General features: G+C 41.9%; 2 protein-coding genes across 2 annotated transcripts in view; one reads left to right on the forward strand and one right to left on the reverse strand.

Annotated features, from left to right (window-relative positions):
• The window catches only part of LOC6568485 (ankyrin repeat domain-containing protein 50), a 41,734-nt gene extending 29,604 nt beyond the window's left edge, over positions 1 to 12,130 (forward strand). The window contains exons 3-8 of the mRNA XM_001994406.3: positions 3,788 to 4,324; positions 4,519 to 9,538; positions 9,930 to 10,234; positions 10,298 to 10,493; positions 10,568 to 10,826; positions 10,886 to 12,130. Coding sequence (XP_001994442.1) covers positions 3,914 to 4,324; positions 4,519 to 9,538; positions 9,930 to 10,234; positions 10,298 to 10,493; positions 10,568 to 10,826; positions 10,886 to 11,069 — 6,375 coding nt within the window. The 5' untranslated portion in view covers positions 3,788 to 3,913 and the 3' untranslated portion in view covers positions 11,070 to 12,130. The remainder of the gene's footprint in view (positions 1 to 3,787; positions 4,325 to 4,518; positions 9,539 to 9,929; positions 10,235 to 10,297; positions 10,494 to 10,567; positions 10,827 to 10,885) is intronic.
• Positions 12,131 to 13,496: 1,366 nt separating this feature from the next.
• Positions 13,497 to 15,427, reverse strand: LOC6568484 (protein C12orf4 homolog). Its single transcript, XM_001994405.3, has 3 exons — positions 15,201 to 15,427; positions 13,825 to 15,136; positions 13,497 to 13,766 (listed from the first exon to the last, which is right to left on the reverse strand). Exons 1-3 carry the CDS (start codon positions 15,373 to 15,375, stop codon positions 13,646 to 13,648), a joined length of 1,608 nt encoding a protein of 535 aa, XP_001994441.1. The 5' UTR covers positions 15,376 to 15,427; the 3' UTR covers positions 13,497 to 13,645.
• Between the last annotated feature and the right edge of the window lie 314 nt (positions 15,428 to 15,741).

Genomic DNA, 15,741 nt, shown 5'->3' on the forward strand with positions numbered 1-15,741 from the left:
TAGTTTATATTGCAATAGAGAGATATGCATTTTTATATCAACGCAGCTAATTATACTGATCAAGAATATATATTCTTGAAGACGTATCTCAAGCTCAGGGTTCAATCCAGAATACTTTTAATATCTTTGATTTTTGGATGTGTATTTCTAAGAAACTTACGTTACATCAAAGATAATAATCATTGTGACTTGACGTAGATGCTGCGGTTAGACAAAAGTCGGAGCTGATAACAGCATTATATAGCTAATTGCACCAGCTCCCAATTGAACTGAATCTTAACATTACATGCAAAATACATCACAAACATTAAACGGCTTTTAACAGTATTTGAACTTATTCCTTAATTCCTTATATTTCATCTAAATGCAGATCTGCTCTTTGTTTATGTCCAAAATACACTTGCATATTCAAAGAAAGATCCCTTCTTTTATCTAGTCAAAGGACACTAAACAGGCAACGTACTTAAAGCAAACAGTTTCCTAAATAAACTTTTAATTAACTTCTGTAAAATAATAGAAGAAGAAGACCGTTTTCCCATTCATTAACTAATTAAAATAAGTGCAGTATGCGAATTTCAAGCGTGACGTATGTTTAATTAACATAATTGCGAACTGGCAGACCAATTTAACTTTCAGCCAGCAAATAAAAAAAAATTGAAAAATCTCTGGCAAACACAAGCACTCTAGTTGACTTATTTAACGCTCTTGAATTTCCAATTAGCCTGCTTTTGCCATTGACACGTTCTCGTACAATTTACTTACTCTTCTCACTTCTATTTGTCTCCTTCTATAAAGTTCCATCACGGAAAACGCTTTAGAAATTAAGTTGATTTTTTTTTATCCTTTGGTTCAATTTGGGTTTCTGTTCAGTTTTTGGACTTCAATTGACTATTGAATTTAATTCTGATTAATGTGATTTACACGATGACAATAACTAGTAATTCCCTTTTAAATCATAAAAGCAATTTCAAAATCAATTCCTCTGTAATTGAAAGAGAAAACGAAAAGATTGCAGGATAACCCAATGCAAAATGCACACAAACAGGGCGGATAGGAGAAAGCACACACATGAATCTTGTTGTTGGACATTGGTGGATCAAACTTGAATGCGCTGAATAGCAAAAATGTGGGCGGTATTTCAACTTGGTTGACTTATGCACAGGAGCGGTTCAGCAATCATTGCGGTCCAATGCGTGATTTGGCAACAGTTTACCTAATTTAGAATATGGTTATATAATAAATATAAATATAAATTAAGAATTGTGAGAAATATTTGATATTATGGAATGCTTTCGCATATCTGTCAAAAATACACGGATGTCTTACGGACTCGTAATAGAGAACAACTCATATAACGCCTCTCTGGGCCGCCAGGGGCGCATCAATCATAACATTAGTCTAAAATGGTCATTCATGCCACAGCATGCTGTAACTCGTTGCCTGTGTGGCTTCGTGTCCAGAAAATCGGAATAGTGGTTGCAGGAAAATACTGACAAACAGACAGACAGACCGCAATTCAACTAGCCAAGTTTTCATTTGTCTTTGACGAATGGTCATCCGGGATATCTGTGTGAGTGTCGCTGTCTGTTGGTTAATCAAAAGATTTTACGTCTGATTTGCTCACATTATGGTAATTTATCAAATGTCAGTATTGTTATGCTTGACACACTTTGTGGCAACTATTCTCCCTCTCGTGTCACCAGACACGACACTCCACGCCGTTAATCATTTTGTGCTTCAATCGATTCCTATTCTTTTTCTTTAGAGCGAATTTTAGTTATACACATAAAGAAATAAAATATGACGAATGAAGAACTTGAATGAATAATAAAAAAGTATGTAAGAATACTTGATAAAAAAGTGTTTCAACTGCTATTTAGTACGACTTCTTAAACTCTGTATTTAACAGATGGGTTCAGGATCTCAACTTGTCAAGCTCTCTCTTTCTCTCTTGTAATTTGTTTATCTCTGTGTACTATTGTTGCTGTTGCTCCTGTGGTTCGCCTAACGTTTCAGAGTTGTTTCATCGAGACGGACGTGCTGAATTTGCTCCATTTCTCTTTGAAAGTTCACCAAGTTGCGCCGAGCGCATCATTAGTTACATTTTCCCTTCCCTCTTTTTCTCCCTCGTCGAGAGCAACAACTAAATTGAAGTTTAAAATAAAAACTTTGCCAGCATAAAGAGTGTTATTTGCGGAGCGTGTAGCACCGAAGCTCGCTCCCATTGCAACCATCCAATGAAGCACCCAACTAAACCATCCACCCACAACAAAACCACGCGCATTGCACAGAAACGGCTTAGATAAAAGCCGAGAGCAAAAGACGGTGGCCAGTGACAAGCTCTACAAAAATATAATGACTAGAATTGTACATACGAGGGCAGTTTTAAACAACTTTCCAACATCAGTCCAATTTATCCCATGGCAAAAAGTATATTGGAAATAATAATAATATATGGTTAGCGTAAGTTAATCAATTTTTTATTTTTTTTTTGGGAATAACAACTGCAAATTGTAAACTACACATCTACGCTTGAGGAGATCTCGAAGATAAACTAAGTTCTTCTAAAATTGTTCTGAACAACACTACAATAACAAAAAATCAGAAAAGATGTATAGTATACTCTTCGGAGCGGGGTGACATATAGAAACACCATAATTTATTTCTTAATCTTGTCTGAACTAAACCAAACTTTCATCCACTTTAGCCCAGCTCAGAATCATTTAATTTCAAATCTAAAAACTTTTAGCACCCTTTTCCTAATATGCAACTTTTTTATATCCTATCATCTGGGGATTATTACTGAACCTACCTCGGATGATTTTGGCTTACTTAACTGACTGTGTGAATGTGCCAAAGGGTTAAGTGTGTTCACAAAATCAGGTCAATTGTGCACAGGATACTAAAAAAAAAAAGTGAAGTCAGCGTAAAAAATGGCAACAAGCTAAGGAGTAAATTTAAAAATAAAAAAAGAAAAGTGCTCGTTAGGTCCAATGGAGCAAAATCTAAGGCACATAAAAGCTAATGCGAGCTAATATTGTGCATCTTCAACATATATCGCTGTAATCATGTAATCAAACGTTAGCTACTTTTACGATAAGTGCCTTAAGGGGATTAAGGGAAGAGAAAATATAGTGAATAAATTAAGGAATTTATAGTAAATAGGTGATTCCCAATACAGCTCATCCCGAGCAGCTACCTCTTAGTAAAATGATGAAACATCAGCCAGCAAGAGAGAACGACGATGATTACATATCCTTGCAGATATCTATATTTTATTGTTAAATTAACCAAATTTAAAAGGACCACTGATCAAGAATATCGATATCCTATATGGGGTCGGAAAATATTTATACTTTATGCTAACAAGAACAAAAACGTTTACAAGAAGAAAGAATACCTGATGCTCCTGGATTTGGCTCCTGTCCAGCAGATCTGTCAATAATTTCCTTTATACTTGTATATCCTTTATCAGGATGTTTGCTAAAAGCTACAGATAATTTCGAGTCAAACCACTAAGAACGCACTTGTCGAGGAAGCTCTACTAGGAGGTACTATGAGATACCTTAATCCCAAGTCTTGCCTATCTTGAGTTGCACACATCGTAGATATTTAAAAAATAAAACAAGCGTAAATCTAAGTAACTAACTAAGAAAGTTATCGATAAAAATCGATATTGAATGATGTAATAAATAAATAAATAATATATAATAATAGAATAAATGACTTACAGTCTAAGTACAAAACTGTGAACTGAAATTTCGAATCATTTTTAATTTACTTGCAGTCAGTGGACTTTCATCGAAATAAAGGCAAGGATAAACAAGCTGTGTAAATACTCGAAAACTAGGAGTAATCCAAAAGGCAACGACAACAAGTACAACTACAACAACAATAGCAAATAGCAACGACAATGTCTAAGCATACAGACAACGATAATCTGCGCAATGACATCTACGAGAATTTGCCCTGTCAGGCCATGTATAATGAATCTGTGCGCAAAATGCAGCAACAACAACAGCAGCAGCAGCAACAACAGCAACATCATCAGAAATCCTCATCGGCTGGCGGGGGACAACAGCTACTGCTGTTGAATCATAGCAACAGCAACAGCAATCCGAATGCCAACTCCAATTCGCTAGGCAACAACGTCAACACTGCTGCTGGCAACCTGCCCAAGGAGATGCTCTATGCGACTCCTCTACGCAAATCGGATCGTTACAAGAGTAGCGAACGGCATCGCATGGAAGGAGCAGCAGCGGCTGGCGATGCCAAGTTGTCCAATTTGAGGGACTCCAATAGGCGTAATGGGAATCCGGTGCAGGTAACTCTTACAAAAAAGTCCTACTTAGTTTTAATTATTTATTCAAACAAAAAATAAGAAAAATATTTATTTCTAATGTTTTAGTTCGGCCAATCTAAACTAAACTCGATTTTAAGCCAATAGTAATTTCATAATATTACTTTATTTTATATCCGTATTTTATTATAATAAATATTTTCGATCTTTGCGATCAGGTAACCGATCTAGATGCGAATGATGAGCTGGAGCAGGATGTGGGGGAACGCGAGGCGGATGCGAATGCTTCGACTAGTGCACTCGTTGGTGGTTCCAAGTACAACAATCAGTCGTCGGCTGTTGCCACGCCCAATCAGCAACTGGAGGATCGACGCATACTCAACTTTCTCAAGGACACGACACAGGTGCACAAGAAACTGGAGATAAGTGGTCGCGATTGTCCCAATGCCAGTTTTTCAAATTTGGCACGTGAGGAGCATTTTGCTAATCTTGTGCAGCAGAATTTTGCACTGGATCTTACGAATGGGAGTTCAGCGCCCGAGGAGGATGGCCTCGAGCCTGGTGGCAAACAGCAGCCTGCGCCAGAAACAGCTGATAATCTGGAGTCGCTGATGCAGCGCAAGCATTCGCCGGATAAAGAAGTCAACGGCCTGGCGCCACTGGAGCCGCCCAGTCATCATCAGCGTATCGTGAGCAGTGTTTATATACATCGCGAGTGGGTGCTGAAGAAGATTGCGCTGTGTCTGGAGCAGCGTACAGCGGGCAAGAAACCCATGCCGGTTGCCGGTCTGGGTGCTGCTGGTGTTAGTTCGGGTTATGTGTCCGCCCGGGCCAAAGCTTCCGCCATATCCAGTTCAAGCTACAATGGGTGCCTTGTGCTCGGATCAAATGGTTCGGGTAAGACCTCGATATGCCAGGCCATCATGAAGGGCAACTCGGGCACCAAGGGCATCCTGAATCGCAAGCTGCTCGCCTGCTATCTAATCGAATCCCAGAATCCCGAGTGTCACAGCTTGTCATTGTTCATGCGCAAAATTGTGCTGCAGCTGCTCAGTCATGCATCACTAATCAGTCGCGAGGATAGTCATCGTATCATCGATGAGGGCTTCTCATTTCTGCAACAGCAAGAATCCAAGCTGGACGAGGCCATGCAAAATATCAGCCTGAGCGAGAATGCCGAAGAGCTGCTCATCGAGGAGCTGAAGCGAGGTGCCAGCGAATGCGACACCAAAGAGCTGGAGAACTTTCACAAGCAGCGCACCTCAACGGGTCAGAGGTCCGCAGTAAAATCGGGTTTGACCCGACAACAATCGGAGCCAGCACCTCAGGAGACTGTAGAGAAGCCCGTCGGCGGGGGCAACAGCTACGGAACACATCCACCGAAACGTGGCGGTGTCTCCGCTCCAATTGCAGAACGTGGCGAGCAGGACAAAGACACTGGCAGCGAAAAGGAACAGAAGCAAAAGGAAAGGGAAAAGGAAAAGGACAAGGAGGCGCCCAAAAGCAGTCCCATCAAATCCAAGTCGAAAATACCCGTCAAACGTGGACGCACCGGCAGCGGTGTTTCCTCACCAGCCAAACTGGTGACGGCTACTCCCACGACCAACAGCATACAGCAGGGTGGCGGCGAGGATATCGCCGACTTGGTCAGCGAGCAGCTAAAAAGCGAAATCGAAGCGGCCATCAAGGATGACAAACAGGCGGAGGAGCAGGAGGAGGAGAAGCACAACGAAGACAAGCCTGAGGCGGATAAGGAAACGCAGGCAACAACACCAACAGCAGAAACAACAAAAGAGGAGACAGATAAATCCGAAGCAGAACCGCTCATCGATTTCATCGAACCCAGTGTGGAGCAAGTGGAGGTCACAAGCACTCCACCAACGGCACCACCTGTGCCCGGTGAGAAACCCAAGCCGATCAATAGCACCAGCACATTACCGCCACCACTACCAAAGACGAAAAGTTGTCGGACCATCATTGCCGATGGCTACTACGAGCTGCTTATGTCGAATCCGGAGATACTCGAGTGCCTCAGCGTCGACAGCATTGAGAAGAATCCGGATGAGTGCTTCAAGAAGGCACTGCTCTTTCCACTACTCGAATTGACGCCGCCAAAGACCGCGCTGCTGCTGCTCATCGATTCCATTGATGAGAACTACATCAATGAGGGCAATCTGATCTCAACCCTAAAGGGTGGACGTGGCACGGTGACCAATCACAAGAGTCGCAACGTTGCCGAGCTACTCTCCAATCATATACACCTATTCCCCAAGTGGTTGTTCCTCGTTTGCACCACAAAGAAGCAAACGAAGCAGATAACAAAAATGTTTACGGGCTTCAAGAAGATCACCCTCGATGATCTACGCAAATCGCATGTGGTCAAGGATGTGCAAGAGTATATCATTAATCGTTTGAACTCGGACTTTAAGGATAGCATTATGCTGACCAAGGAGATAATAGAGTCGCTGCATCAGCTCTATATCAAATCCAATGGCTGTATACTCTATCTGGAGAAGGTTCTGCATGGCATCAAGGATAATTTCTTTAGTTTTCGCGAGATCAAGCTAATCCCATGCACTCTGAACGGTCTGTACTTGTACATCTGCCAGAAGTCCTTCAACAAGAAACAGTACATGAAGATACGACCACTGTTGAATGTCCTGCTCGCCTCCTCAGGCTATGTGGACAAGTTGTTCCTCTTCAACTGTCTGAGGACGCATAATTATACCATCGATTGCCAGGAGTTTGAGAAGCGTCTGCAACTAATGCGCAACATTCTCGCCTATGATGCGAATGCGCAACGCTTGAAGATCTTTCACAACTCCTTTGCGGATTGGCTGGTGGATGTGAAGTTTGCCACCAAGAAATTCATCTGCGATGTGAATGAAGGACATGTCATGATCTCCATGTACTATCTGTTAGTGGCGGACACTCTCTGTGCCAATACGGTGCGTAGATTTGCCTATCACCTGATCAAGTCTGGCGAGTATCTCACCAGTCGCCATGTGGAATTGGATCTCATTTTAATGTTGCTCGAATCGCGTTTGAATCTCAGCGATTGTTTCTATACCAACCATTTGAATTGTTGTGCTCAATGTGAGCATGATTTCAAAAATGATGTCAATTTTCTGCCCAAGACCCGCAGCATGTTGGATCGTTTTCTGGCCAATGAGTTGAGTGAACCGTTTGCGCAGTTCCTTTGCGACTTCTTCAAGCCGAGTCTGCCGACGGATGCGAAAATGTTGAAACTACTCATCGAGACGGGCATAAATAATGCCGAAGCGCAAAACTCCTGCGAATCATCGCTGATGTCACCCGAACTGTCGGACAAGTCGCAGAATATTGACTTTGAGCTGGCGGATTTATTGCTCTCCAGCGAGAAGAGTTGTCTACAGGAGACGCAACGCACGATTAGCCCCTCGGAGCAGAGTGAGCCACCGCATGAGAGCCAGGACGAGAATGCATCGAGTACGTTGCATCAACTCTCCGACTCGCATCACATTGAGCTGCACAAGGGCAAGGCTCTGATACACATCCTGGCCAACGATGGCAATCATCAGTTGTTGGAGCGTGCCCTCAATGCCTGTAAGAGTCCCATTGATCTGGAGATTGAGGATTATAATGGCCAGACAGCGCTGAATATTGCCTCCCGGAATGGTCATCTGGAGGTGGTTAAACTCTTGCTAAGCTTCTCGCAGCCCTGCAACGATGGCACTGGACGCATGAAGCGTGTGGATGTTAATCATGCGGATCGCGATGGCTGGACACCATTGCGTTCTGCATCGTGGGGTGGTCACAGCGAGGTGGTGCGTCTTCTAATAGCCCAGCCTGCCTGCAAGATTGACCTGGCCGATAAGGAGGGGCGCACAGCATTGCGCGCTGCTGCCTGGAGTGGACATGAGGATATCCTGAAGCTGCTGATCGAGTCGGGTGCGGATGTTAATTCGGTGGATCGTCAGGGACGCACTTCGCTCATTGCCGCTTCCTATATGGGTCACTATGACATTGTGGAGATTCTTTTGGACAATGGCGCTAATGTGAATCACTTGGATTTGGATGGACGCAGTGCGCTGTGTGTAGCCGCCTTGTGTGGTTCCTCCGGGTATAGCAAGGTCATTTCCACATTGCTCGATCATGGTGCGAATACGGATCAACTGGACAATGATGGCATGTCGCCACTGCTCGTCAGCTCCTTCGAAGGCAATGCAGAGGTCTGTGAACTGTTGCTGGAGAATGCTGCGGATCCGGATCTTGCTGATTTTATGGGTCGTACACCGTTGTGGGCGGCCTGCACCGCTGGACATGCGACGGTGGTGCGTCTCCTGCTCTTCTGGGGCTGTGGCATCGATTGCATGGACAGTGAAGGACGCACGGTGCTCAGCATTGGCGCCGCTCAGGGCAATGTGGAGACAGTGCGTCAACTACTCGATCGTGGTCTAGATGAAACGCATCGCGATAATGCCGGCTGGACTCCGTTGCACTATGCCGCCTTTGAGGGCTTCCATGAGGTGTGTTTGCAGCTGCTGGAATCAGGGGCCAAGATCGATGAGTGCGACAACGAGGGAAAGACGGCACTCCATCTGGCCGCCCAGGAGGGCAGGCTGCGCTGTGTTCAGACCCTACTGGACATCCACTCCAGCTTTGTGGATCAGAAGGCACACGATGGCAAGACGGCGTTCCGTCTGGCCAGTCTCGAGGGTCACATGGAGACAGTGGAGTATTTGCTCAAGTTCTGTTGCGATGTCAACTCTAAGGATGCCGACTCGCGCACCACTCTGTACATCCTGGCGCTGGAGAATAAGATGGACATAGTCAAGTATCTGCTGGACATGACGAATGTCGATGTCAATATACCCGATAGCGAGGGACGTACAGCGCTGCATGTCGCCGCCTGGCAAGGACATACGGATATGGTGAAGACCCTCATCGAAGCTGGTGCCGATGTTAACTCTATGGATCTGGAAGCGCGCACACCGTTACACTCCTGCGCCTGGCAGGGCAATCACGATGTGATGAACATCCTGCTCTACTATGGCGCCCTTGCGGATCATGCCTGCAAGCAGGGAGCCACAGCGTTGGGCATCTCCGCCCAGGAGGGGCACGAGAAATGCGTCATTGCGCTGCTCCAGTTTGGCGCCAATCCCTACAAGTCGGACCATTGCGGACGGACACCGATTAAACTGGCGGCCAAATCCAGTCGCAGCAGCATACTCAAGATCTTTGAGAGCTATACCAAAAGTAAGTGAATATAACCATTCCAAATCCAAGTACGACTGAGTTCGAATTCATCAAATAAGAATGATTTAAGTGAGTTTAAAATTAGTTTAAAGCGTTCTTAATTTATGAACTTTAGTTCTTCGATTCAACTGATTTGGGGTTATTTGAAATTGATATTAGTAATGATTTTAAAAATGAACTACTTCAAAATTAGAAACAAATATTTTACGCCAAATTATTACTTGATTTAAGATATGAATGGCGACGATATTTCGGGTTAACAAAAAACGATCTTGAAATCGAAATTCCCTTGTCTTGTCCAGGATTCTCAAACTTGTCTGGATTTTAATAACGCTTGATTTGAGTATAAATTTTGCTTGATATTTAACGAAATCCCTTATCCTCCTCGTAGATGAAGCTAGCAATCCCAATGAAACGAAATTCCATGCCAGCATGCTGCGTTCTCCTGATCAGCCGCCGGCGTTGCCCCTGCACCAAAATCTCGCCCCGTATCCGGCACACGCATCCGCCTCATCCGTTTGCTCCGCCGCCACAACGGCCACCGTTCACAATGGCAGCCAGCTGCAGGCTCTAAATGCATCAAGTTCGACGCACAGCTCCAACAATTTCTATCAGAATACGATGCAATCGGATACGAGCAGTCTGCACAAGCGCAAGAGCGTCATCTCTAGTCAATCCACGGGCAGCAGCAATGATGTGAGTATTGAGTAACATTATGCAACATCATCTTCCACTTGCTAAGTTTGTCCCCTTTTCCAGCAAGCGCCGCTAACCTTCACACAGCAATTGCAGCGACAAAGCAAACTCAGCTCACGCAACAATCTGATGGTCAACTCAAAGCATGCCTCCAGCTCGGCGGCGGCGGCAGCGTCACACAAATCCAGCAGCAATGGTGGCCCAGGCGCTCATCAGCGTCACTCTCAAGTGCTGCCCGATCTCAGCGAGCATCAGCTAGGTGAGCTTAAGCTTCTCATTATTGTAGCTGAAACCACATCTAATCTTTCCAATATATTTTACTGCTCGCCACAGCAAGCAACATGACCAACGAGGCGGATCTGTATGATATGGAGTGCATGTCACCGTTGTATGCCACGCCCCCACATTCGCCCAGCAGCGAGTTGAGCTCGCCCGGACAACTGCCCGCTCTGAATGCGTTTGTCGATGATGACAGAGCTGGACCCAGCAATGGCGGTTCAAAGTCCGCTTTGCCCGATAATCATTTTGCGCGAGATACGCACATGCGCATTATATTGGGCAACCTTAAGGAGAATCAGCCCAGTTCATCAAGGTAGGTTTAATAAAGAACATTTTCGAAAATCAAAACTAATTCTTTATTTATCCATTTAGCAAGAGCAAGCGCAGTGGCGTCTCCAGTAATCCTGCAATGCGACTCATTCGCAGTCGATTTGATTCGGCAGCCCAACTCATCAGGAGAACCAACAACATGCTTTCCTCCAGCAGCAATCAGGGCTCATCGAGCATTGGCGTTAAGTCGGGCACCTTCCAGTGGCGCAAGGAGAGTCAAATGTAAACACTAAGGCACACACACCTACACACTCACCTACACACAGACACACCCACATACATACATACACTTGCATACTCAATTATAATGTAGATTGTATTTTGACTTTATTGAGTTCATACTTTTATATACTTTATAAAACGAGTATTTGTTTTTTGTGATAGTTTAAATTTTAGTATACAACTCATATTATGTATTTCCCAATTTTTTTAAATAACTAAAATACAACTAGACCTATTCGCAAAAATGATTCGTAGTCTAAGGCACGCGCAAAAGTATTAAGCTGTTTAGGATCCATATTGCAGTATAGAATATTTCATTATATTTCGAGTACATTTTTGGCATGCAATCGTAGAAAAATACCTTTAAAATATAGCAACGAAATTAAATGGAAGCAAGAAAATATATCTTCGGCATGCTTGCAGTTTGAATACCCTTGCAGATATTTAAACAAAAATAGTCAATCCTTCCTATATGATAAAAGAACCCAATTTAATTATACATAACTATGCTGAAAAAACTCTCAATTATTTGAATTAAGCGTTTTATTTGATCAAACTCTAAGCGCCATACTAAACAAAATATTAAGTACATGTATTCGACAAAGGGCTGAATAATATAATTTATTTAATATCTAGCATATATATATATATATATTATAATGATGTTTAAGTCAATTTTTATAATGCATTTCTTAACCAAACACAAACGATTTATATGATATTCAGTTTAGCACACTTATGTAATCCTAGAGACACCTTGAAACACTTCATGTGACCCGTTCCTGTACCTATATGTCACACATTTTAAAATCACACACACCCGATCCCATGTTCCCCAAAATGACCTGTACACACAACAACTTATATATTATTAAACTCTCAGAACGAATATTTTCAGAAACTCTACTCAAACTGCAAAGCAGCAAAACAAACATAAAACACACAGACACAGGCAAAAAAAACCATACAACGTACTTGGCTAAATCCAAAAAAAAAAAAAAAAACTAAAAAGATAAACATTAACTCTTTAACAGCGAAATGTTGATTTAAAATGAAACATTATAACGTAATTAATTGTTATATATACATAAATATAAATATATATATATATAAAGATATATTTATTTCACAAAACAAAACAAAAAAATATTTACAAGTTAACAAGCAGAGTTATTCAAAGATACATTATAAACATTAAAGCATTATAAAAAATAGCCGAACACAAGAAACTGAATTACACCCACAACCCATACAAAATGGAACCCCAAATTTGCATGATTTGGGAGTGGTCGAATGAAACCAAAGATAAATACTTAAATTTGGAAGTAATACACATAAATACACAAGATTACCTATACAAAATATATACATCTATTTATACAATGTAGTGTTGTAGTTGAAGTTTAATTAAAAAATATGAAATAATAATAACTATGGATTATTATATTGACGAAATTGGATACAGGAACATTTACACAGCAATTCTGAGTGTGTTTAGTTTAAAAATAAAACAACATTTTGCGCGAAATGACAGGAAACGAAGCATTATACATATAAAAAATAAATATAGCTATGAAACTGAATAAAGTTTATATTCATAAAAATATAATTACAAGTCTTTCAAATATGTATTTCTCTATGAATAAATTATATTAGCCTTAATAGTTCTGCATAACCTGCACAACGGCACCCAGAAGCTTCTCCAGCGCCAGCAGGATCGGCAGTCAACAGGTTGGACAGCCTCTCTTCCTATATTGCATTCTTATATCTCATAATATCCATTCTATCAGTCGGGTTAAGTTCCACGCTAAAGAAACTGTAAGCAACCCCAAAAACACGGAAACATTCATAATCACTGAAATGTATTTGGCTAATGAATAAAATCGTCAAAATAAAATTAATACTTTAATTTGAACTATCGATCGATTTTTGAAATATAAATAGTCTGCGGTCTGTCGAAGTAAATAATCTTAGAAGTGCCTAAGATATCGGTCGCTTCTTGTTTATAATTCTTGTTGTTACATATTTGCAGATAGTAATTAATTACAAATTTGATAATTAATTAAACCCAACTACTTGAATCGAAGCTTGACTTAAACGTAAAAATAACAGCTTCTTAATATCTAATCCATCTGCAAAAGGAAAATGCATATCAAATCAAACTGTGTGACAATCGAAGCACAAATAAACTTAGCTAAATCAACTATAAATATATGATTCTTCAAAATATACACACTGAAATTTCTAAAATTTAGAATAAAGATGTATAATTTCCTTAGTATTTCTTATATTATTATTCATTAGTATTTTAAGATTAAAAGAAGATAATATATATTTACGATTTATTGTTGAGTGAGAAACAGCATTTATAATTCTTTAAATTTTTTTCTTATACTTATTAAAATGTATTATTAAATTTTCTAAAATTCAGGACGATTTTTTGTCCGAGTTTAGGTTTCTTGAATGTTAAAGCAATGTTTATTTCAGGAATTTTCAAAATTATATTTAGATTAAATCTTTAATTCGTTAGTTAAAATGTACATATAACTAAATATAATATACATTTCTGAGGAATGTTTTCTACTTGTTATTGTCAACGAGTATTTTGGGATTGGCAACGCGAAACACATTGGGCACCATGCCGGCCAGCGTTGTGAACAGCTCCTCGGATATGTCATGGGGCAGCAGCAGTTGCAACGTGCTAAAAAAAAGCCTGGTTAAGATTTAATTTAAAAAAAAAAAGGAAAAAAAAAACGTACCTCAATTCAGCACCACCCCAGGAGGCAGATTCGATCATGAATCCTTTGGCGCACTTGAAGACAAGCTCGGCGCGACGAATACACCACTGGACGGTCATGTCCTCGCTCATCTCGTGACGCAGTAGCGCCGGAATCGTTAGCGTGGTTATATCATGTCGACTGGCAGTCTTAAGGATATTGCGCAGACCCAAAATCACCGGATGCCTGGAGTTAATTTCGCTGGGACTGTTGATGGGCTCATCGGAGATCAGATGGAAGATCACATGCGATTGAGAGAGGTTCGAGTGTTTGGTTATAAAAAAATCACCCGTTTTGAGCCGCGCCACCGATTGTTTAGCCGGCGATGATGTGGCGCTGCCATCACCACCATTCCCAGTGCCACTTCCCTGGCTGGGAGTGCTGCTTGTATCGCTAGTGTTTAAGGCGCGTATCTGTTTCTCGATCTTCTCCAGCTGCACGTCCATCTGATCGAAATGAAACTCTGTCGATCTGTTCGCATTCTTAATGATGCTCTTATTGGCCTGGGCCTGTATCGATGGCGTTAGCACAACAACGCCGCACAAGGAACTGGAATACAGACCCAATGCCATATTCAAACCATTGAGATTCTCATCCGCATGCAGGGGACTACACAAATCGGTCACATTGGCGCTGAGGATGCGTATGTTGTGCATGTGCTTCAACTGCGATCCCAAATGGATTGTGAAGCTCTCCTCCATCGATGGCTGCTGTGAGACGAACATCGAGGAACGATTACCCAGTGGTGTCGACACCGGCGACACTTGAAACATTTGACTGACTTGACTCGTTATCCAGTCGCGATACTCATTCTTCTGGTGACCTATCATCGCTTCCAGCTCGGACTCGTAGCGCTTGCGCATAAAATTCTGTGTGGTATATTGTTGGGCGAGCAGATTGTTAATGTCCTCCGATGTTGTTGTGATGTCCAGTTGATTAATTTGACTGTCCATTTCCTGCTGCTGAGAGTTGTTCAGAGTCTCCACCTCGGCATCCATGTGCTCGGTCATGTCTGCTATGATCTTGGCATAGTTACGCTCACGCTTCAGTATATCCTCCAGGGAGGATGAGTGCACCAGCCGATGAAAACTCTGCGCAAAGATGTCCTCATCGCTGGGCCCAATGCGATCCGCAAATTGCAACAGTTCGTCCTTGTACAGACGCTCTGTGTGCCGCACTATGGCCTCCAAGTCCAGCTCTTCATTTGCCGCCTGATTGATTAACCTTTCCGCATAATCATCGTGGAACTTTTGATGCTCCCGTTCAATAAACGTTTGCAGTTCTCGCTCCAGATCTAATTTGGGGGAGTGTCTGATAAAACTTATCTACACTTGGTATAAACATATGGTATACGCTACTGATATTCTCGTCCAAATAGCGCATCATTGGATGCATTTGGGCCAAGAGCTGAGTCACCAACTCCTCCAAGCTGCCATCCTCAAAGGGGAATTTAATATCCAGTTTGGCTTGGCAATCTTTGCTCGCATAGTCCTTGTAGTTGTACACGAATTGTACAACGCGACTGCTCTCCATTGTAAGCGGCCGGCACACACTTTTGACTTAATTTTTATATTTGTTTAAATTACAATTTAAATGCTTTCAATTCAATTTAAAATTATAACACAGCTGTTCTGTTAGTTAACATTCTCTGTTGACGCTCTAAGACTAGGGATGGCCACGTACCTCGATAACACGAAAGAGTCACCCTGTTGTATATCAATTTATAGCGCTAGCGAGACTCAAGTCGCAATTTAAAAATAGAGCTGGTTGCTATTTTTTGTAGTTCCCCTTATAAAAGCCTCGTCAGAGCAGCTATGAAGTCTCAAAAGTTGCACATTTCTAATTGTCAGCAATAAAAAATACATACGATTACCCAATGTTAGTTAACATCTTCAACTT

This window comes from Drosophila grimshawi, unplaced genomic scaffold (assembly GCF_018153295.1).
Source record: "Drosophila grimshawi isolate 15287-2541.00 unplaced genomic scaffold, ASM1815329v1 contig_311, whole genome shotgun sequence".
Taxonomy (NCBI): Eukaryota; Metazoa; Arthropoda; class Insecta; order Diptera; family Drosophilidae; genus Drosophila; species Drosophila grimshawi.

Excerpts from the sequence above, each read along its gene's own strand:
- LOC6568484 (XM_001994405.3), bottom strand. The coding sequence starts at position 15,375 with ATGGAGAGCAGTCGCGTTGTACAATTCGTGTACAACTACAAGGACTAT. Across the intron at positions 15,137-15,200 it reads CTATTTGGACGAGAATATCA|ATCTGGAGCGAGAACTGCAA; the intron begins GTAGCGTATACC and ends CCCCCAAATTAG. Across the intron at positions 13,767-13,824 it reads TGGGGTGGTGCTGAATTGAG|CACGTTGCAACTGCTGCTGC; the intron begins GTACGTTTTTTT and ends GCTTTTTTTTAG.